The 22,935-nt window shown below is 41.3% G+C and overlaps 2 protein-coding genes across 2 annotated transcripts; one reads left to right on the top strand and one right to left on the bottom strand.

Moving 5' to 3' along the window:
- rmdn3 (regulator of microtubule dynamics 3) lies at positions 1–12,368 on the top strand. Its single transcript, XM_041958061.1, has 12 exons — positions 1–583; positions 2,853–3,042; positions 4,047–4,190; positions 4,979–5,324; positions 7,093–7,195; positions 9,128–9,188; positions 9,304–9,379; positions 9,496–9,573; positions 9,749–9,847; positions 10,145–10,198; positions 10,429–10,509; positions 10,765–12,368. Exons 1-12 carry the CDS (start codon positions 382–384, stop codon positions 10,822–10,824), a joined length of 1,494 nt encoding a protein of 497 aa, XP_041813995.1. The 5' UTR covers positions 1–381; the 3' UTR covers positions 10,825–12,368.
- Positions 12,369–12,467: 99 nt separating this feature from the next.
- Positions 12,468–21,443, bottom strand: rad51 (RAD51 recombinase). The gene is made up of 10 exons (XM_041958062.1): positions 21,258–21,443; positions 20,650–20,750; positions 19,857–19,994; positions 18,568–18,685; positions 18,239–18,330; positions 17,945–18,039; positions 17,521–17,634; positions 13,986–14,115; positions 13,573–13,694; positions 12,468–13,359 (listed from the first exon to the last, which is right to left on the bottom strand). The coding sequence occupies exons 2-10, from the start codon at positions 20,731–20,733 to the stop codon at positions 13,236–13,238; spliced, it is 1,017 nt and encodes a 338-aa protein (XP_041813996.1). The 5' UTR covers positions 20,734–20,750; positions 21,258–21,443; the 3' UTR covers positions 12,468–13,235.
- Between the last annotated feature and the right edge of the window lie 1,492 nt (positions 21,444–22,935).

The following is a 22,935-nucleotide window of genomic DNA, read 5'->3' as shown; positions in this document are numbered from 1 at the left end:
TGATAATATCCGATAAACACTTGGTCGTCTTGATACGGTGTAAACAGAATCGTTCAGTTTTAAAACGTTTCGTCGAAATATATGAGTGAGGTTCCTAAGAACTTTTTTAACATTTTCGTCAAGCTTTTTAAAAGTCGTCGTTGTGTTATTAGCCAGCGAACGCTATAATAGCGAAAGGCTAATGACATTAGGCTAACGTGCTAGCAGTGAGCGTGCCCCGTGTTATTTTCTAAAGTAGGATAATTTACGTGAAGAAGATCTAGTCATGTCGTTGGCATCCTGAGATTCATTACAGACAGTCATGGTCGGTGACATTTGTAAGTAACTGGCGTCAACGAGAACGTTAGCCCTAAACGACCTCCGTCTGCTGAGTGTGGAGAAATGAACACGCCGCTCGGAAAGAACGGGTTAATCGGGCTTGCTGTCGGAGCTACAGCGGGCTTGGGCTTGATTGCCTTCCTAATTTTCAGAGAGGTCAGAAGGAGAAAATCCCAGACAGTAGTGCTGGAGGCACGGCCAGCTCCTCGGCTGTTTGATGGAGCTGATGGAGCAGCGCTGCTGCGGGAGGTGCTGGATGCTGAAGGTGGGTTGGCTCTGATCTGCCTAGCTCTGACACCACCTTGTCAAGATGTGCGTGTGTTTGAGAGAGGGAGAGGTGCTTCGCTCCAATTGCGTAATATCCATCCATCCACATGTCAGTTATGATGATGAACCATGCGAACCACATGACAAGTTGGAACGTTAGAGAACAATCGAACGTTGTATTGTGTATACACCTGAATGCGTTGCAGGTAATCACTGAGTCAGACATTAGATGCGATTGTATTTCACTGGTAGTTAAAAGTACTTTTCATTTGTTTTGAGACTTTTGAATTTGGCATTTTTGTCAGTAGAATTTCACATTTTATTCGTCAGAAAATGACAAATTGACAAATATACCAACACGTGAAATTGTGCCTTATCTCTCTCAACCCTTTCACATATATAGTCAACATTTAAACTGTAGTTAATTAAAGAGAGAAATGAGCCTGGGGTTTGCATGCCATGCTAACAAGCAGCAAGGCCAGGATCCTGCAAAATGGCAATGGCAGGTAGTGGCACTGCAGTGGCAGCATGTGGCAGGTGAATGATGGCAATATAAAATCATTGTCAAGTGGGTTGGGAAAATGTGCTTTTTTGTTTTTCATGCTTTTTGTGAAATTGTTTTCCCCACAGAGATCAGATTTCGCCCGTTTATCTAAGTAAAAAGGAACAAAAGTACAGGCTTTATAGCACATTTTAGCACATTATCACATACTCATTTTCTTCATGAAATGCACTTTCTACCTCCAACCTGCATTGTGACGCAACTTAATGATCTTATAATGTTCCATGCGTCTTATTATCAGCGCTGTATTTTCTCCCTCCCTCTGAAGCCCCATGTTAACTTCCATTCTGTTGCTTCAACTTAGCTCCATCTGTGATAAGCAACTACAGACCAGTCTCCAATATCCCTTTTCTTAGTAACATATTTGAAAAGGTTGTTTACAAACAGCTTTATAGCTACCTATCACTCCACAATCTGAATGATGCATATAATTCATCTTCAGGACTAAGCAAAGCACTGAAACAGCTCTCATAAAAGTAACCAGTGATGTAAAGATCAACTGTGCTTTAAACAAACCCAGCATTTTAGTATTATAGACCTGACAGCAGCCTTTGTCTTTGTCCACCACAGCATTTTACTCTTTAGGCTAGAAAAATCAGGTGGCTTATCAGATTGTGTCATTAACTGGCTTTCTCCCGATCTAACAGCCAGGACATTTTCTGTGTGTTTCAACAACATCCGAGGGGTCCCACAAGACTTTGTTCTAGGCCCCTTATTGTTCAGTCTATATATGTAGATGCTGCCACTTGGTTCTATCACTTTCACGTGTTAACTTCAGCCCTATAGAAGGCCTTGTTTTCCATGGTCTGATCTGTGTCACTGACATTAGTTACTGGATTACCCAAAACTTTCTTTCCTTCTTGTGGGACTTACTAAAAAGACTGGGACAGCTCCAGCTCATTAGAACAATTGGAAAACAAACAAACATATTACTCCTATACTTAAATCACTTCAGTGGCTTCCAATGCAATACAGAATTGATTTCAAATATTGCTGACTGTCTATAAATCACTTGTGGTCTAGCTCCTAAATACATATCTGACTTGCTCACTGCTTACCAACCCTCTTGAACTCTCAGATGATCACACACTGGTCTCCAAACTGTACTCATTATCAGAAGTAAATCTGGCGAAGGTGCATTCAGTTACTATGGACCCACTCTTTGGAACAAATGGCATAATGATTTAAGATGTACTTTAGCTGTGCCACATTTTAAAAGCAAGCTTAAGATCTACCTGTTCTCTCAGGTGAATGGCTTGTCACTGCCTCCATCTGTCTGTCTGTCTGTCTCCCTCTCTCTCTTTGGGTATTTGTGGGTGAGTATGTTGGTGTTCGGGCAGGGGATGAATAGTTTTTATGAAAATGTTCCTTTATATGCATTTAAATATGAATTCATGCTGTGTTTTATTTTGCTCGTATTTGCTGTGTGTGAAGCACATTGACCTACATTGTATGAAATGTGCTATATAAACGAAATGAAATGACATGACCTCACACCTTGCCTTACAAGTTAGAGGCGCTGCAGGACATAGGTAGAGAGAAGGATGACGTAGCCTGCTGGATAAGTGGGGGAAAATAGATGAATGGATGGTTTTATGTTCATGTTTTGAGAGTCGGAGAAGGCTAAAGGAGACTTAGAGTAGACTTAGGGGTACAAGATTGACTAAATTCAAACAAATCCAAACCTCTCTGCCTCCTTGTCCAGAGGAAGAGACCCAGCAGCAGGCTCTGGCAGCAGTGGAAGCAGTGGTGCAGGGCCTGTCCCCAGAGCAGCAGCAGGAGCTCAGGAACCAGCTGGACCAGGTACTGAACTGCGTCTCATCGCTGCGTTCAGAGGTGGCCGAACTGAGGGGCGGCCTGCAGGACATTGCCCTGCAAATCATCCAGGACGTCAAGTGAGTGAGACTGTGGTGAGATTTATAGCATCTGCCCTACTGAACCTTCTTAGATTGTAGTAATTTGTTTTGGAGGGCCATCATAAGTCAATCGTGTTGTGTGAAAAACACTGTTTAAATCTGCAGTATTTTAAATCTAGTACCCCTGTGATTTGTGATGATTCAAAATGAAATTACTGGAAAATGTGCTAAAATGTGCTATAAAATTGCCAATTTTTGTATCTGAGTATCTGACTCAATTTTGAGATAATATGTCTTAAATGCTGGTCTGAAGCTGTTATTTACAGTGTGACTTTATATCATATTTCGTACATTTTTTTTCTTTGAAAGCTAGAACCAACCAATGGTTGTGTGCTGTTTAATGTGTTAGTGGGTAAATTGTTTTTCTGTTGGTTACACGTAGCAGATTTCTGATGGGAAAAACACACCATTCAACATTTTACCAATAATGAATGATAATAGCAAAAATGAAAATATACAGCAAACTAAAAACTCACAGTGATGAAAGAAAATGAAAACATCAGCATTATGTTTTACGTGTTCACATTGTAAATACAGCAGATAATGCTTCTCTGGCTCTATCGTTTCTCCCATTCCATTATGACAATAGCTAAAAAGTAGTGCAGATTTGACTTGTAGTGTTTCGACGTTACATTCAAATGAAGCAACTTTTAAACTTACACATACGTAGCTGGTACATCAGGCTGCAGGATGTTAAATGAAGCACCTACTGTATAGCACAAAAAGAGTTCATAAATATCAGCTCATGTAATATTCGCACGTGAACGTGTTCAGCTGAAAGCCACAGAATGGGGATTTGGCTCTAGCAGTTCTGTTTTGTGTCTAAACAGAGCAGAATCTTGGAATAATCAGAGTGTTATAAGAGAGGGGTGAAAATCCCCCAAAAATCAGAGTAAAACTTCAAAGTGGGTCTGGTTTCCCACATGAAGGTTGTTGGTGTTGTTTGACTGCTGCGTATGGTCTTCCTCCTCCCCCACATTCAGAAAGGGAGTGGAGGACAGTCAGCGGGTACGGCGCCGCCGCCATTTTGTCCATAGGGAGCGCACTGACTCCACCAGCTCCAGCTCCATCTACTTCACTGCCAGCCAGGGCATGGCCAGCACGTATGAAGATACCAGCGAAGGAGGGTATGTCTTGGGTTGGGGTTAAAAAGTTGTACTCTCACTTGTTTTTTGTGATTTGGCAAAGTGGTTATATTGTGTTTCTGATGTTATACTACATAATGTATATGATGAACAATAACTTTTCTGTAAGATGTGTTAATACATTGTTTTGGTCAATATTCAGTATCCTTTTTGCTCTACTTCATGCTCTTCCATTGTCATTTTAAAAACTTTGTACAGCGCAGTTTTTAAGTTTTTATGTCTTTTTTTCCTTTATTGTTGTTAGTGTTTCTGGTTTGTGGGGCAGATTAGTGTGCTAAAATTATGTGCCTCTTTGATACCCAGAAAGAGGCTTTGAGTCCAGTAATGATCTGAAATTGTGTAGGACCAGGTCAGGCTGAGATCCTGCTTTGATACGACTGTGGGCATTTTTAATAGGCTTGTTAACTAGCTCAATCAGCTAATGCCTTTTAATCTCTCAAACAATTATAGACAGTTAAGTCGTGCCTTGTGTGACTAATTCTAAGTGACTGACACTTATTCTTACTGGGTGTTCAGAATTAAAATTGCGCTGTGCTGAAAAAATGCAAGAGATGATGAAATTCCTGTCCAAAGTGAATAATTTCATGGGGACTACTTTCTATGAAAGAATAAACCCATATAATAACTGCCAACTGCTCTGTTCTGCAGATCATCCAGAGGAACAGTGAGACTGATTCTGAATAGTGATGCTGCTGTTAAATTTTGAAAATGTACATTTTCAGTGATGTGAGAATTCTATTCATCTGCATGATCCTCCATGGATGTCCCAGGTACTCAACAGCCTGTGCGGAGTCCGACTACACCGACCGTGACACAGACAGAGAGGAGGGTGAGGGTGAGCGTGAGCCTGACCAGGAGTCTGAGGAAGAGGAAGACAGAAGCTGTGCCACTGTCCTCACCCTCCGCCAGGAAGGCTCTCAGGAAGATGAGGTAGAGGAGAGAGTGTTAGAGGAGGAGGATGAGGAGCAGGAGGAAGATGAGGGGAGGCTGCAGCTGGTGTCTGAAGTTCCCAGTGGGGAGTTGGCTCTCCTGCTGGCTCAGAGTGACATCCTTCACACAGGAGATGCCAGTTTAAAGGCAGAAGGCTTTCGCCTGCTGCTGGACAGCAGAGCAGAGGTAAGCGACAGGGCTTACTCATTATATGATGGGAAACTGTTTAAACCAAGAATAATAATAATAGAATTCATGCTTTAGATCTAATAGTAAGAATGAAGGACAGCATACACACATATATGCACACATACTGTATATTCACATATACAGTATGTGTGCACTAATTGGTTCTCCTTCCTGAGCTAATGGGAGCAACTAAGTTAGTACATGGCAACCCCGATTCCAAAAGGCTGGGATGCTGCGTATAAAAATAAAACGATAGATAAAACAGAATGTGATAGTTGGCCAATCCTTTTTGACATATACACAATTGGAAACACTACAACAGTTGTGGAAAGCTGTTTGGATCATTCCACAGGTAAACAGGTTGATTGGTAACAGGTGATAGTATCTTGATTTGGCATGAATGGGACATTCACAAGCAATTAGTTAGCTCGGTTAGCTAATTGAGCTAAGTAACTAACAGCAGCAAGTAGGTACAGCTAAAGATAGCTACAGCAAAGAGACTAGTGAGCAGCTATTAGCGGTTACTCTGGTGATATGTGGCCCCTAGTTGTTTGAAGCAACCTTTGACTGGTGGCAAATTCTTGAACATTCAAGTCTGAGATTCTTAGCGATCAATAGATAACATTTGCTGATTACACGTCAGATTTTACTGCTCTTCTCTGATTCAGGTAAACTAAATAGTTTGGGGGTTTTGGACTGTTGGTCAGACAGTCAGATCAGTGCTCTGAAGATAGCACTTTTTTATCTGGGAACTACATTTGTATTTTTTTTACATTTTATGGACAAATCAATCCATCACAAAAATATTCAGATATGTATCATTCATGAATAAAGTAGTTTTGCAGCCACAATTTAAACTTCATGTCTTTTTACTTAGCTTTCCAATCTCTAATATATTCTTAAAATAAAAAAGTAAAACCTAAATGTGATTAATGTGATCACTTGTTAAAAAAATACCACGTTAACCTCTGAGTAAGACTGTTGCTGGAGTGATCAACACACATGGTGTGTGCCAGTGAGGGACTGCTGATCTCTCAGTCACCAGTGTAGCACAGAAATAGTGTAGTATTACTGTATTATCTCTTCCTTTCTGTATATTGATAGAGTCTCCATTAAGCTGTGTATATTCCAGAATGGTGTGCTAGTATGAAAACGCTGGCAGGAGCTCTGCTCTGATTGGCTATATTAAAATTTGAAATAAGTGATCACAGAGCCCACACAGTACTCTGTCATTGTTTTGCAAAAGCTCCATGAATGTTCCCTGTTTTCCACGTACACACTGAAACACCAAGGCTGGGTTTTCAGATTTACAAACTCATTATTTTTTCTTTCGGTTTAGTCTGAGCAGAGGACTGGAGCAGAGACGGAGAATGTACCCCCCTTAGTGTGGATGTCAATATCTGACCTATGTAAACTATGACTATAGTTCTGATTGGCATGAGTGAATTATAACATGAAAACTTCCTGTTTATTAAGTTAAAAGTTCTGGATGTCATAGTGTTAATTTTGAAAGCACTTTTTCTATTTAGTAAGTATCAAGTTAGCATGCTCCTGTTGAGGGTGATGATGATGATTTTTTACTTACTACTTTATTATTTACTTATTATTGTAATATTTATTTAGTGTACCTATTCATACATATACTCACTTACTTAAACTACACTGTCGTTCTCAGTAGTCATTAAAGAACAGCCAACAACCAGGCTAATCTAAATTCCAGTGTGAGTTTCATGACTTGAGTTTTCGATGGTTTCTGTGCCCACAGTATGGAGACAGCAGGGAGTTTCTATGGCGACTGGCTCGCGCTTATAGTGATATGTATAAGTCCACTGAGGACAAGCAAGAGAAGAAGACCTACGCACAACAAGGTAATGGACGCATACACAAACACACACACACACACATGTAAAACAGAGCTAACCTGCTTGCATGGTCCTGCTCATCAGCCCACTCACATGGTGCTCCAGATTCTGTTATTTACACAACAAAAACACCCAGCTTCCCTCTCTGAAGACAACGACACTCACGCTGACCAACCAGCGCTATGTAACCACTGTCAGGGCTACCACCAGCCTGAGCCAACCTATACCTGCCCAGCAGCCCCCACCTCCTTAACGTGAACTTTCTGATAAACACCTGAGTGTTGGTGTCTGTGGTCATTGTTGTTGATTAGTTCACGAATTTGACTGAGCTTCAATGTGTCAACTGTAACTAACTCCTTGATTAGTGACTGTTGTGGAGGTGGGGAAGTGGTACTGGGTCCCTGGAGCATGTGATGGAGAGGAGGAAGAGGGATGTTCAGGGACATCCTTTGAAGGCTCTGGGTAATGTAAAGCAGAGGATCGAATGAGGGTGGAGAGTTACAGGCTGTCTGCTGTGTGTGCTGGCCTTCACATTTGTCTGTGCTTTCTTGTTTTGGTATAGCATGCAAGGAGCATGAAGTAGGAGCATGAAGTAGGCGCAGTCTGCAACCAGTAATGTTTTGATATATGCAATTAGGTTTAAAGTGAATCAACTTTATCCTATTATCCTGTTGATGTCAGCCATGTATTCAGGGCAAGGAGTCTGCTGAAAGACTTGATTCCTTTCCCCAAGACTGGAATGGGGCCTGGTATGAATACATGTTGTGACTGACAGTAGCTCATTTGCTCCAGCAGCAGGCAGAAGTCTTTTTTCAGGACCCCGGAGCCAGTTTTCTTTTACAGAATGTCAAAAGATTCAGCGTGAATAGTAATCTTCCTGTTACTTGGATGTGTAGAGAGGATAACTGGCAACAGTTCTCACAGATGTGTCATTCATGATTAGATTTTCAGTCTTTTCCATTCTTACATGCTTGGTTATAGTCCCAAATCAGAATGGTGTGTGGCTTATGAGGTGTAGGTTTCACAGTTTTTCTTCTGGCCCTTGGCTTATCAGATCCAGAGTTAGCAATATAATAACACTACCTGGTCCTCATCATAGTTAGCATTATCACACTTTTCGTCATTCAGAGTCAGTGGATCATACTTGTTTTGCAGTGGCAGTGCGTGTGGCGCTGCTGCCCTCTTATTTAGTTTCTTGCTGGATTTGCCTTTGTGGGGTATTACAACAGACCAAGTCCTGGCTGGAGCTTTTGTTCTAGCACTGGTGCTGTGCCAGTAAGAAATGTCATTAGGGAAGGCAGGTTTGGGAGCCTCAACAGCTGATCCAGTGCTGTTAGGACACATTCAGAGCAGTGTTTCAGACAAATCTGTGCCAGGATGCTCTACAGCTGAAATAATCCTGTGTATGAAAGTCTGTCTGTTTTCAGCAGCATGTATAGAGGCTGCTACAGAGTCAGTGGATTGCTTATTCTCACGTATTTGATGCCACATTGTTGCAGTTCTCTTTTCAAGCTGTTTAACTCTCAGTCACTCACACTCTGTGCGGCTCACAGCAGTTCTGTTGCCAGCCCCCTCCTTCCAGCGGCATAATTTAGGTCTCTGCCTCCCTCCCTGCTGAGGGGACAGTCTTGGAGGAGGAAATAACGGTGCTCTTCGTAAAGGGAGCCATATTGGCTGTTCCCCAGCAGGTAGGTTTCTCCTCCCTCTATTTCCTGGTGCCCAAGAAATCAGGGAGCCCATCCTGCAAATATTGTTTAGACAAGGTTCTCAACCAGGGATGGGAACCATCCACTCAGGTTATGGGGAGAAAAAATGCTGTACCTGGAACCTGGGAGTTTGGCACTGTCTCACTCATTTGTTGAAATGGTTAATAAAAATGAGTTCTTCCACCTTCAACTATTGTAGTTTCTGTCATTGAACTGTGAGCTTGTGTTGCAGGTCGTGAGGAGGCAGAGATGGCCCTGAAGAAGAACAGCCTCAATGCAGAGTATTACAAATGGTAAACACTGAAGTTACATCTAACATTGTGGGTTTTGACTCGGTGTAGATAATGCTCCCACTGCCGACCCTGTGGTTATATCTCAGTGCCACAGTGTTCATGTTTTTGGCTCCAGGTTTGCTGTGCTGACAGGACTGACCTCCCAGCATGAGAGCATGCACAGCAAACTGAAGAGCAGCCGCATATTAAAGGTAGCACTGGCACACAACATTTTTGATATGGTGATACTTGTTCCAAGTTCAGTTTGGGTTTATTTCAATCTTTACAGTTGTGTACAGTATAATTTAATGTTCTGTTCTCCTCTCAGGAGCATCTGGACCGTGCCATTGCCCTCAGAGATGATGACCCCATGTGTTTCTACCTGCTCGGCAGATGGTGCTATGAGGTGGGATAAGTGACTGTATTTTTCTCTTATTGTTGACTCTGGTCTGATCAGATGCAGATTTCATCATCCAAACATCCAAACGAATACCAGCCCTGTGAATGGCCACGTTTGAAGCGCTTCATTCAAGGCATGACTTTGACAGATTTGTGCCAACAATGCGTCTGTGTGTGTGCAGGTAGCCACTCTGGACTGGCTGGAGAAGAAGGCGGCTGCTGCCCTCTACCAGAGCCCCCCCACCACCACACTGCATGACGCCCTCGAGAACTTCCTCAAGGTAGCAGACTGCTGTAGATGATTTATTATGTTAAATACCTATTCCATATATAGTGTACTATGTTCAAATCTATAGCAATATACAGCTAGTTTGATGGAAGGATGACCAGACGACCAAAACACACATTAACCTGGGCACCAGGTTACCCACAATGCTTTGACAGAAGTGAAGAGGGGCGTACTTGGCCTGGTTTTAGCAGCTTTTCATGTTATATTCATTTTCTATGTGCACATGTGATTGTAAACCAGAATGTTTCATGTATGAAATCTTTGTTGTATGTGTTGTTTGAACTTGTAGGCTGAGGAACTCAGTCCAGGTTTCTCCAAGACAGTGAGGCTTTACATCGCAAAGGTAAGCTATCAGAAGCACTTATCCCACAGAGCCATTTCAGAGCTGATAGAATCAAATTACTTCACATACAGCCAGTCAATGTGGCTCATAGAACGACGACAACGTTGAGTGGCCAGTGATTTACAACTGTTTATTGTGTGATTATTAAATACAGTTTAGTATCAACCATTAGAATACTGCTGACTCCATTAGGACTATAAACGCTTATCATTATGTTGTTTGACTCGTAGTGTCACAAGGAGCTGGGAAACATCTCTGAGGCCACAAACTGGACTGAGCTGGCTCTGATGATGTCCACAAACACTAATAACGTAAGAGACGACTTTACTCACCCCATTTTAACTGTCTTCAGCAGTTATGTGATTATCACCAAAAATGTACTTCAATATTTCTGTCTATAGCTTTGAGGACTGAGAGTTGTGTACAGAGCTCAGTTCTGCAGATTACAGTGAGAAACAAACAAATCATGAAGCATTGAGCACATAAGAATTTACAGACTTGAGAATAAATGTATATAACACAATTCTTTTTTCATTTGTCATTGTTGCCTTTTCATTATTTCCAAGGATGAAGAAACGTCTAAACTGGAGGCTCAGCTTCGAGACTTGACTGAGAGAAGAATCTGAACCTTTTTTCCTTACTGAGATCCAGCAGATGGAGCCTCTCAGTCGATGGCACTGATTGGCTAGTCAGGCCGCCAATCATGTGCTCCACAAACGCTCATCTTCTTTCCCTTCATTGATGGATATCTTTGGCATAATGTCACTGTGAAATTATATGGAGTTTATTGATATATATTTACTTTCTGTAAATATGACTTAAGTCAGTATCACAGATATATATTGTTATGTAGATGGTATCTGTAATGTTTTTTAAACTATTTGTTTTAACTGATTAAACACTACTAGGTTTTTTTCAGCACCATCATCTCAATTCAACAGGCAGAGTTTAAGGATCAGTTCACCAAATTACAAAACAAAATAAAAGCACGCACACACATATATGTTTCTGTCCTTGTGAGGACATTACCCACCCCCCAACATTTACAATCGCAACTAAAAGTTTAACCCCAACCCTAACTATAACCTTACCCTTAAAACCAAGTTTGACCCCTCAAACAGTCATTTGAAGGTCTGTCTGAAAGTGAGGACCGGCCAAATCCTCGCTTCCCAAAGATGAAATCTCTCTCCCAAGGTCTGGAACTCAATTTGGTTCTCACACAGATACATGTACAAGTATACACACACACTTGGAGTGGCAGATAGTCTTGGTTTGATTTGTTTAGAGACCAGTCTCCAAGACAAAAAGCTCAAAACCTGGATAAATCAAATGATCTGCTTGGCTAAATACACTGCAGTTTTGTTTTTCATTGGTTGATTCAGCTTTTTTGATTTTTATAAGAAATGAGTCTCTGAGCAGTGGATTCTAATACAGGGACTGATTGGACCAAAGTCTGCGTCCACAGGGAAAATACCACATTTAAACAATATTTCTATCATGACGTAAACGTGTCTGGAAATTTACCACAATGCAAATTTTCACTGAACACTGACCAATGTGGTGTAAAAATGATGTGGAAATAGAGCTGGTGAATCAGGGATGTTTTAAGAGCTTTAAGGCAAAGAGGGACTAGAATCAACAGAGCTAATGAACTTCGTGGATTAACAGTTATTGTCCTTTTTTGTATTGTACACCCTTCATTCTCACGCTGTTCTGCTGGGCTCTCATTTGCTCTTTGACAGATGTTTGTTTCATGGAGATAATTGACCAGACAGATAGTGATAACACTGTAGTGTTTTCATCATCAGTCGTCAGTCATCTTCAAACTTATTTTTTTCAGTTAAGCTCAATTTTCAAACCACTGAACGACCCTCCAGTTGTGAAGTATAAAGCAACTGCACTTTGTCATTTTAGATGGCGGCAAAGATTCAAAGTGCAGAGCCTTCTGTTTGGTTGTGACTTTTGTAGCCTAACTTTAGTTTGAGGGTATTTGCTGCCTTTGAACTCCTGAGTGAGTGTGTTTACCTTCCTGTTATATTCTGCAGTGTGTTTGCAGTTTACTTTGTGATCCAACGTATGTTAATGACACTTTGTTTTCTATTTATTTATTTAAGGTTAATTTTGCACTGCTGTTGCTAACTGACAAATGGATAATACTGAATAAAATTCTTTTTTGTATCCATGTCTTGTAAAATGTAGTTTAATGTATTTAACAACCAAGAACTACTCTTCCTAAGTAATATATGTATGAATCATCCATAAGAACAACAATATGGTAACAGCTGATAGAGTATAAAATACCTCCATGATGATAATCCTAACAAATGAGACACATCAGTTTAATAGTTAAACAAATTTAATTTAGCTGTGAAGCTTATATACAGAAGGTTCTGGTAAAGAAGGGAGAGAAGGGAGTGGTGGTGTAGCTGGCAAGAAATGAAAACGTTGAACTCCAGAAATTTGAGAAATTATATAAAAATATCGCTTTGTAGGAACACTTTCATTGTAAAAACAGCATTCTCACAAAGCTCTTCACTGTCAGACATCCAAAAAAGGCACCACTCAACAAAAACTCTAGAAAAAAGTCTCAGACAAAAGTAGTTCTTACTAAATATTTTTTGCCCACTCTTTCAATGAAGTTATATTGCATTCAACATAGAAAAAACAGCTTTTGGGTGATCATGTAATGCAGAATGGATCTCACTATTACGTGATAATAAGTCATCCTTGTTTGAGAGCAATGTTCTCAGTATGAATGAGGCTGCAGAAAACTAAACGTTCCATCCTGCTGTTGCACCACTGAGCTCCAGAAGGCCAAATCTGTCGTCTGGACCATCTTATCGACACTGACTCAATCAGCATCAAACCAAATCATACAACCTCTGACCTACATGTCGTGATCACTCATCGGTCTGAGGCTTTGTGTGAAGGCAGCAGTATGGTTAAGATGCACACACATCACTTCAGTCAAGAATGAGTCTGCAGGTGTGACAGTGACATTTACCACCACCAGCCTGCTTCCTGCCTCTCTGCCAGCTCAGTCCTTGGCATCACCCACTCCATCAGCGTTAATGGCAAACATGGCTTCAGCCTCCGGCAGGCAGGGCGAGTCGTAGATTTTACAGATCCTCGTCTCTCCTCTGCCTTTCCTCAGGTATAGACTGCAAAGACAAGACCAGTTTTAACACACTTAGAATGATGAAACCATGCATCAAGCTGCAGCCATCAAAGCATCCCACCAACTGTGCTGTGCTGTAATTGACGTTTTGGTGTACCTCCCACTCTCCTCTGCTATCAAACTCTATTAAAAGACATTGTTAGAAGTATCTAACCATGCTGTAAAGAAGAATAAAAGCACACACTGCATGACTAACCGTGTGGTGGAGGCATGAGCCAGAATGTTGCCTCCAATTGGTTTTTTGGGATCTGCAGAAAACATGGCAGCCCCATCCACCTGTGCTACCACCTGGTTGGTTATCACCACAGCAACGCCGAACTGTTGTGACATAAGATCTTGTTAGAGACACCTCAGTTTGAACCTCTGGGTGTTAACATCACACATCTGGACTGTGTAGGTGCAGTAAGAGCAGCTGAAGTTACATTAGAGAGTGACTGTGATGGAACACAATAAAACATGTGAATGGATCTTCACATTACAGGATCTGAGATACTTTGAATTTTTGCTCTGTCATACTACAGTTGGAGCATTTGCTATCAGCAGAGAACCAGGATGTCTGCGACTGAACGTGGCCTCTGAGGACAGATGTGCACCTAGTTAAATGCCTACCTCGTCTGCCAGCCTGAGCAGCATGCGGAGGAAGCGTCCCAGGTGTCCCTGTCTGGCCGACAGCTCACCTCTGCCTGAGTAGTCTGTTCTGTACAGAGCTGTGGCACTGTCCACTATCAGCAGAGCATACCTGACACACAGGGAGAGAGAGTGTGTGTTAGCTGCAACGATACACACCCTGGACAACTATTTTGCATATTCATGCTGATATGTCATTATGAATAAAAATCATTAGACACAAGATGCTGATACAACAATACACACAAAGTAGAGTGGCTAATGCTACAGTAGGCGTTCAGTTGGGGATGCAGGGATTAAAAGCAGTGATGGACGCCGGTCCGAGTCCATGCTGCATGACTGAGCCCCATGTGCTGCCAGTCAGGGCAGTAGAGTGTGAGATCCTGCTGCTTTTCTGATGTCCGCTCTGTCTCCTCTCCTGATTGGGTGAATTAAGGGTTTATTTCGACTAAACCAGAGTTGGTGATGATTGTTGGAACAGAGTTTTATTTTGTTTCTGTCGAGTTTGACTGAAGCGTGTTTCACAATGACAAAATTAACGTTTCTGTAAATTGAATCTGGTGGTTTTGGCCAAAGTGATACAGCAGCTGTTCCAAATTAAACAAAAAGGATTTTACTCTGTTACAAAAAGGTCTATAGTTGATAGGTCAAAGAAGTGGGCCTGGCTGTATGTTTCTCCTAGATACATGAAATTTGGTAGGAACATTTATCATCCATATAGCTATAGACAGTACAGACAGTGCAACTGCACTGGGGCCCGTATCACAAGTGGACCCCACCCAATAGCAAGTGGGCCTCTAGAAGAGCTGTGCTGAAAAAGCAGCACTGCTATTCACCATCTCCGAACCTCACCTTAGCTTTATTTTCAATGTGAGATCAGTTGGTATATACTGTATATCCTCAAATGTGCACATCCACCTCTGACATGGTGCCAGTAACTTTAATGAAAAAAACGATAGTAGCAAGCAAAGTTTAACAAAATTGTAGGCTGATTATACATATGCCACCAAAACTGTGAAGAAACTATAAAAAGTTGAATGATTATTTGCTTATTTTCTCTGGTATTCTTGTCATATACAGATGCAATGATGATTGCTGGGTAATATGTTGTTAAGGCTCTGGAGGAGCCATGAATGAGTTTGAAGGGTTTTTTCTTGGTGTGTTGGTTGAAATATTGGAGTTTGTTATTGTTTATGTTTGTGTGATTCTGTTGATGAGGGAATATGTAGGTCAAGTGGATATGGGCGGGGATGTTAAGTTAATCACCTGCTCACCTTTTTTGTGGCGTGTGGATAGAGAGTGAGAGAGGATGAACGGGGGCGCCGTTTTTTTTGTTGACCGCTATTTCCTTTGATCACTGTGATCACTTTGATTATTAGTTTGTGCACGATATCATAAGTTGATTATTCTTTTCCCTAAATAAAAATTTAATATTCATTTTCGTATTCCAGTGATTGTTTCCGTTAAGCGTGTCAAACAAAGTGGAAGGCCCGGCCTCAGCCTCTCTTTGATCTTTGAAGTCGCTACAGTCTCTATTTGATCACTTGAAAATACACGTGCCTTTATTTTTGCCGGTCTCTCTCCCCCTCTAAAACATACTCACATACACGCTGCTGCAGCTGTGTGCACAGGCGGGGTATCCAAGTTCACTGCCCCCTGCTGATGCTGCTCAGAGTACAACAGTTTAAATCCTGAAACTGTGAGTTTTTTTTGTGCAGTGGCAGCCTGTGGCAGGCGAGTGGTGGCAATTGAAAGTCATTGTCTATTATTATTATTATTATACTTTATTTATCCCAAGCTAGGAAATTGCAGTAAATTATTCAGATCCTTGGACTCCTTTCCACATTTTTTTCATGTTACAGTAAATTACAACTCATTTCATTGAGGCTGAATGTAATGGACCAACACAAAATAGTCCATAATAATCCGCGGTTTTCAAAATCATTTACAAATAAAAATCTGAAAATTGTTGAGTGCGTATTCAGCGTCTTTGCAGTGAAACTCCTAAGATCAGGGCCGATTAGCTGCCTCAGGAATCACATACTTTGTTAACAGAGTCCACCTGTGTGCAGTTCAATCTCAATATGAACACACCTGTTCGGTGAAGGCCTTAGAGTTTGTTAGAGAACATCCCCAAACAAACAGTATCATGAAGACCAGGGAGCTCATCATGCAGGTCAGTGTTGGAGAAGTGCAAAGCAGCGTGGGGTTATAAAAAAACATCCCAAGCTTTGAATATTTCACAGAGCACCATTCAATCCATCAAGGAGAGAATGTGGCACAACAGCAAATCTACCAAGAGAAGGCCGTCCACTTAAACTGAGCATTAATCAACCAAGAGGCAGATAACTCTGGAGGAGCACAAAGCTCAGGTCAGAGATGACAACTACAGGACACCTATCGGTTGTACACTCCACACATCTGGAATTTGTTTAAGAGTGTTGAGAAGAGACCTGTTAGAGAGCCATTAGAAATCCTGTTTCCATGGGGAGACACAGCAAACATGTGGAAGAAGGTGCCCTCGTCACATGGTGGCAAGATGGATGGCAACAAGAAAACCTGTTTCAGTCTGCAAGAGACTTGAGACTGGGCTGGAGGTTTACCTTCCAATGACCCGAAGCACACGGCCAGAGCTACACTGGAATGGTTTAAGGCAAAGAATGTTAATGTCTTAATGGTCCAGTCAAAGCCCAGACCACCATCGATCTGAGAGGCTGTGGCAGGACTTGAAAACTTCTGTTCACAGACAGGATCCATCCAATCTGACTGAGCTTGTTCTATTCTGCAAGAACAATGTGCTAAAATTGCATTGAAGGGTAGTTCTAAGTAGGGGTGGGCAGTACACCGGTTTCATCACTGTCACCAGCGCCACGTTCTGCTGTGACACAGCTGAGGCTGTACTGTATGTGTGAGCGAATCATTTCACTACAGACTGCTTTGATTCAACACAAAGCAGGAGTCACTTCAAAACTGAACTCAGACAGTTTTGCCATTGTTATGTTGCTTTGCTGTCTATTTTGCTGGTTAGCCTGTTGGATTCTTCGTTTCTGGGGTGGCACCTTTTGTAGACCCACACGCTGAAGACATGTTGGAGTGTTTAATATTGAGGAACAGTGCAGAGAAACGGTGCGAACATGAAGCCCCATTTGAATCAGCTGTCAACTGTCTCGCTGAAGCCACCAAACTCCATTTCCAGAAACAGCAATTTTATCATCACAACCTTCTCAGTCCTCCCACTGTTCCAACAATCACCACTAACTCTGGGTTTTTCTTATTTTAAAGAATCAGGAGAGGAGCGCAAGAGAGACGATGGACATCAGAGAAGAATATTTTCACATCTAACTCAGGAGTTAGTGTCATCTGACATAATGACCAGAGAGATTTAAATAAGTTGGATTCAACTGATTTTCCTGGTTAGAAAAGTTAAAAGTAGTCTATATGTGACAACAGCAACAAACAACAGCACGTCAAGGACAATTTAATAATCTGTAAGCACAAACATGTTGCGCTGACTGACCTGGACTCAGCCATCATGGCAGAGGCTTGGTACAGCAGCTGGGTCTGATGGTCTGTATTGAAGGCTCGGGCGTAGGCCACATTGTCCAGAACATCACTGCCTACCAGCCCATACCTGATAGCAGAGAGAGGTCACATCAAACATGATGTCAAGTGATGCTTCTACATCCTTCTGCACAAATGAATCGGCCACAACTGATAACACGAAGGCTGGTTGTACATGTCCCACATTTCAATATGCCTTAACTTTGAGATTTACTTTTCATATACTTCAAGCCTTTTCCCATTACAGAACATTTTCTTTCAACAACTAAAACACATTAGAACAGTACAGAATGTGGGTGTGTTGGGGTAAATGGGACCGTTGGGAGCTAATCCTTCAGGTCAGAAATGATCAGACCAAGGGAGGAAATGTGCTGACTCACCTTTCAGCGACAGCGAGGAGTCTCTCTGGTCTGAAGGTTCCCTCTGTGTCGATGTACATGGCTTTACCTTCCCCACCCCCCTGATCAATGGGCAGCTGTGGACAGAGTACAGTGCAGTCCACTGAGTACAGTAACAAGCCATCAATAACCACAAACTGTATTGCTAAGTGTGTAAGTTTTCTTTCCTACTTCTTCCACATGGTTACAGGTGATGCAATCTAGTCCAAACTTCAAATAAGCCCAGTGGATCACATTACATGACACAGCTTCTCCTAACACCCCTGAGGTTCCTACCTGACAGGTGACAGCGAGGGTGTGGCACAGCTGGGTCTTCCCCGTCCGAAACTCTCCAAACATCTCTGTGATGGAGCCAGTCTCAATCCCACCTGCAGGAGACACCACCAGTCAAATGAAACAAGCTTCTTTTTCCTGTTGTCTGTAATTACTGAGCTCATATTAATGATTTGTATCACTTGTATTTAAGCATGACCATCATCAGCAACCTGGGTCTATGATTCACTGGGGATTGACCATGTCAGAACAGTCTGTGGTGGATGATGTATTAATAATAATAATAATAATAATCAGGGTGAATTTGTGGATGATATACAAGGTGTACGAACCCTGCAGGAGTTTGTCGAGCTCCTTGGAGCCTGTGGAGATCTGAATGATCTCTGCTCTCCTCTGGTGGAACTCAGTAGCTGTTGTGAAACCCATGGGCACAAGCTTGGCAGCTTCAGTCTGAGAGGGAAGAGGGAAAAAACAAAAGAAAATAAAAGACAGTTGCTATAGAACTAATACATACAGTGTATTTTACACGCCTGACAGAGAAACCTAACAAAGCATAAAAAGCAGAGCTGAACAGATAAACTAGTCCATCAGATGTATGGGCAAGTTTGTGCACAGATATATCTGGATCATTGGACTGTATGTGCCAGCTGATAAGTAACAGTACATATCAGACAGAAATACTGAGTCTCCATCTCAGCTTGACCATCAGAGAGCACTGATAGCTAATATGTGTGCAGCTCATAATTCTGTCATAACCGAATTGAAGGGTGCCTTATCCATTTGTTTATCATCGGTTGATATATCCTCATCAGATTCTCTCAAACATTGACGTCAGCCTCAAAACTGCAGTCAGGTTCCAATAAGACGTTTAGCTGGTTTTAGATATTTTCTCTCTATGTCAGTAAGGTCAAGTCATATCTCAGATGGACATCCGTCCAGCTCACGTTGTACCCACTGACAACCTGATGTTCGAGAGCATTTTTAAATTTTCACTTCTGGCCCTGAAGAGAGGGACACAGACAACATACACCACGAAGTGTTCCACAGACTGCTAAAATCATTCATACTCTCAATTTCATAAACTCAAGTCAAATTGCTTCCCAATAAAATGTGTTACATTGAATACTTCCAAATGGGAATCTGTTGAGTTTTAATATCTGTATATTTCTTGTTGTACACGTGTTCCATGAACACACAGCAACATTGTGAATTTGTCAAGGCATTGCAGTACAGCACGTTTGATGCAACAAATTCACATAGGGACTTTCCTAATCACCTAAACAAATGAGGTGAGCAGGAATGGGAGTGGTTTGGTGAAAAGCACAACAAAATGTCAAAAATATGGTGTAGCCTTTGTAAACCTTGAGAACTGTTTGAACTAAGCATTGAAGCATGAGGCATGATTCTGCAACTGCATGGCCCGTTTGTCAGATTCATTCAGAAAATGATTCTCCTGTGTGGTTTTGGAGAAGTGACAGCTACATAGAAGTTTTTCACTAATGATAGAAACTGCATGAACAAATAAATGTGTGCCTAAAATAAAAACACACCTCCTCCCAAGAACATCAGGAAGGTTAAAGGCTGCATCAGGACCCTCTGAATGAAAACTGCTGTTTCTTACTAGAATTTTGTCAGCTTTGGCCTCACTGATGCCCTTGATGTTGAGCAGCTCCTTCTTGGGTGCGTAGGCCACTGCCTCGATGGTGTGAAAACCTGCGTCCTCCAGCTTCTTGATGTCACTGGCACTGATTCCACATTGCTGCATGTGGAGACATTGGTAAAAGAGACAGTTAAGTATAAATCCAATGAGAGAGAGAAAACTGCAATCGTTGCTGGATATTAGGATCGGTCCTGCTATTGGCCTTAACCTGAGGAAGGTGAATAAATTTCTTGTTGGGTGAAGCCCGGGCAGAGACCACTACAAAATTCAGTTTATCTGCTTTTACCTTCTATAGGTATGTGTTTGAACAAAAAGAACATTTTTGTTTTATTCTATGAACTACTGACAACATTTCTCCAAAATTCCAAATAAAGATATTGTCATTTAGAGCATTAATTTGTAGAAAAATGACAAATGGTCAAAATAACAAAAAAGATGCAGTGTTTTCATGCCTCAAATACTGCAAAGAAAACAAGTTCATATTCATTTTTTAAACAACACAATACTAATGTTTTTAAACTTAGGAAGATTCAGGAATCAATATTTGGTGGAATAAACCTGAGTTTCATGCGTCTTAGCATGCTCTCCACCACTCTTTTACTTTGCTGTTGGGTGACTTTATGGCTTGTGACCGTCCATCTTCCTCTTGATCACATTCCACATGTTTACAATGGGGTTCAGGTCTGGGGATTGGGCTGGCCATGACAGGGTCTGGATCTAATGTTCCTTCATCCACACCTTGATAGATACATACCTCCAGTCGGCACAGAGGCTGTGGGCCGAAGTTTTCTTCCTCCTCTACCTCGGCCTGCACCCTGGCCTCGCTCGCCATAGCCATGGTGTCAGTGTGGAAACCTGGTGAACAGAGAGGAAGCTCACTGACAAGTAATGATCCTACTGTCATGGAAGAGCTTTTCTGCACTGACTTTTCTACCCGAATGTAATGAGTGAGAAATGCCTTTATTTGCTTGGTTACCTCCTCCTCCCTCCCTCCCTTTCTTTCTTTCTTTCTTTCTTTCTTTCTATAGCGTTATTCAGTTTAAAGTTCGCAGTTTTAGCATTTATTTCGTCGCACAGCTTTAAGACACAAGTTGCAACATCCTAGTAAATTAGCCAAGTTAATAAACTAACATGAGCAAATTTTATGAAACATTTGCAAATAACTTTGTTAACGCACTCGGTGAAAACAATAAAAGAGTCAAAACTGTTAGCTTCGCAGCCGGTATAACTTCCGTTATGAAGCAGCTGTAAGTCTCACTAGCATTTTTACACATTTTCTAAACTGTTATCTTATTAGCATTAGCGCTGTTTTGCATCTGTTCTTAGGATTTCAGCCATTGAGGTAACGTTAGCGTTAGTTACCTGCAAGCCAGTTGACAATGTTGCAAGACCGAAGACAGTGAAGTGACAAGTCCAATACAAGTTAATACTTATGTCTTCCTATGTATTCTAATCAGATGCTATAAAAGCCACTTTTCTGGTATAGTTGCGGGTTTTATCTCCCTGCCAACTTCTTGTTTCCTTCAAACGCGACTGTTTGATGACCAAAGCTCCCGCGCACAACGTACTTACGAGTAAAACGTAATGACGTTGTACGTCAAGACAACGCCTCCGACTACTTTTCTGATTGGTCACACCACGGAGCTGATCAAATAAAGCTTAGCTATTTGTTGCAGGTACTAGAGTACATCCCATTTCTCAACACAGACAGACGCCTCATCAAGCGGGTTGGCCCGTTGCTGCGATACGTTAGCGTGTCCGCCATATTGGATGAGGCAGATCTTCCCCTTAAACTATTGCGAGGAAATGGACCGAAGTGCTTTTCTACAAAGTGATTTAAGTAAATGCATTTTATTTACCCGTTCACACGCACTAATATATTTGGGAGACAAATATACATAAAAACAACGTAATGTAACTTTTAATGTGATGATTACAAATGTTTAATCTTATATATTTAGGACATAGGTAAGCACCAAACCAACGTATGTATTTTTCTAATTATTTTATGAGATTTACTGCTACCAGTGTAGATAACACTGTTATTATGATGATAAATATTGAAATATTTATATTAAACATCTGCGTTTATAATATCCAGATCCTGAAACGTAGATGTGACAGGTGGGTTTCTGAATAAAGAGCACGAACGTTTACGTTTAACTGATTTTCATGAATCATTTTGATATTCAGTGACTGATGAGCATATATACATACATACATCTATCTATATAGGGGGGCAATAATGAACATATATACATATACCTATATGTATGGGGGGCAATGATGAACATATATACATTTATACAACTACTGTGTCTGTGTGTGCGTGTGTATGTGTGTGTGTTTTCTCCGACCGTTCGCTTTGGCCTCATCCAATGTGGCGGCGACGTCGACGTATGATTCAGCGCGCGATGCGGCGTCTACGTATGTATGTCGATGCAGGTACTTAACCGATCTGTCCTTCAAAGTAAAAGCTAATGAAAGTTTTTTTTTTTAACAGGAAGCCTTAAAAATGACCAAACTGACACGTTTTGAAATTCTGTTTAAAATTTATTATTTATCTATTTTGCTATTTCATCATTATGTATATAATCTTTTTACTGCTCGCTATTTTGATATTTTATTATGTATAGTTTGTTCTTTATAGTCTTATTTGACTGTGTGTAATGCTGCTGCTGCACTGCAATTTCCCAGCTTGGGATAAATAAAGTAGTAGTAGTCAAAGGGTTACTTGGATTATTTTAATGAAGCATCTCCAGCCTCACTAAACTTGTCAGGAGTATCACACTCATGTCACTAGTGGAGGTCAGACTTCCACTAACACAGAAATGATTATTTGTGTCAGTGCGTTCCCTTTACTTCTTCCATTGTTATGTTTCAGCTTCAACAAGGGGATTTTTGTCATCATTCATTCCATCTTTTAAAAACACTCAAAACAGATGTTGAGTCAATCAGTAACTATTCCTCAGTCCTTTGTCACCAATCCACTATTTATCTGCTCAGATATCTTCAGAGGAAGTTCTACTGTATTTCTCAT

The sequence above is a fragment of the Chelmon rostratus genome, chromosome 18 (genome assembly GCF_017976325.1).
Source record: "Chelmon rostratus isolate fCheRos1 chromosome 18, fCheRos1.pri, whole genome shotgun sequence".
In the NCBI taxonomy this organism is placed as follows: domain Eukaryota; kingdom Metazoa; phylum Chordata; class Actinopteri; order Chaetodontiformes; family Chaetodontidae; genus Chelmon; species Chelmon rostratus.
The sequence above is the reverse complement of the archived record's forward strand: the minus strand, read 5'-3'. Positions and strand labels throughout refer to the sequence as shown.

Bases quoted from the DNA above. Each gene is read 5' to 3' on its own strand.
- rmdn3 (XM_041958061.1), top strand. From the start codon at position 382: ATGAACACGCCGCTCGGAAAGAACGGGTTAATCGGGCTTGCTGTCGGA. The intron at 7,196-9,127 runs GTAATGGACGCA...CTTGTGTTGCAG, and splicing joins GAAGACCTACGCACAACAAG to GTCGTGAGGAGGCAGAGATG. The intron at 9,380-9,495 runs GTAGCACTGGCA...TTCTCCTCTCAG, and splicing joins AGAGCAGCCGCATATTAAAG to GAGCATCTGGACCGTGCCAT.
- rad51 (XM_041958062.1), bottom strand. From the start codon at position 20,733: ATGGCTATGGCGAGCGAGGCCAGGGTGCAGGCCGAGGTAGAGGAGGAA. The intron at 18,686-19,856 runs GTAAGAAACAGC...CTTCCCTCTCAG, and splicing joins CCAAAGCTGACAAAATTCTA to ACTGAAGCTGCCAAGCTTGT. The intron at 18,040-18,238 runs GTAGGAACCTCA...CTCTGTCCACAG, and splicing joins CCCTCGCTGTCACCTGTCAG to CTGCCCATTGATCAGGGGGG.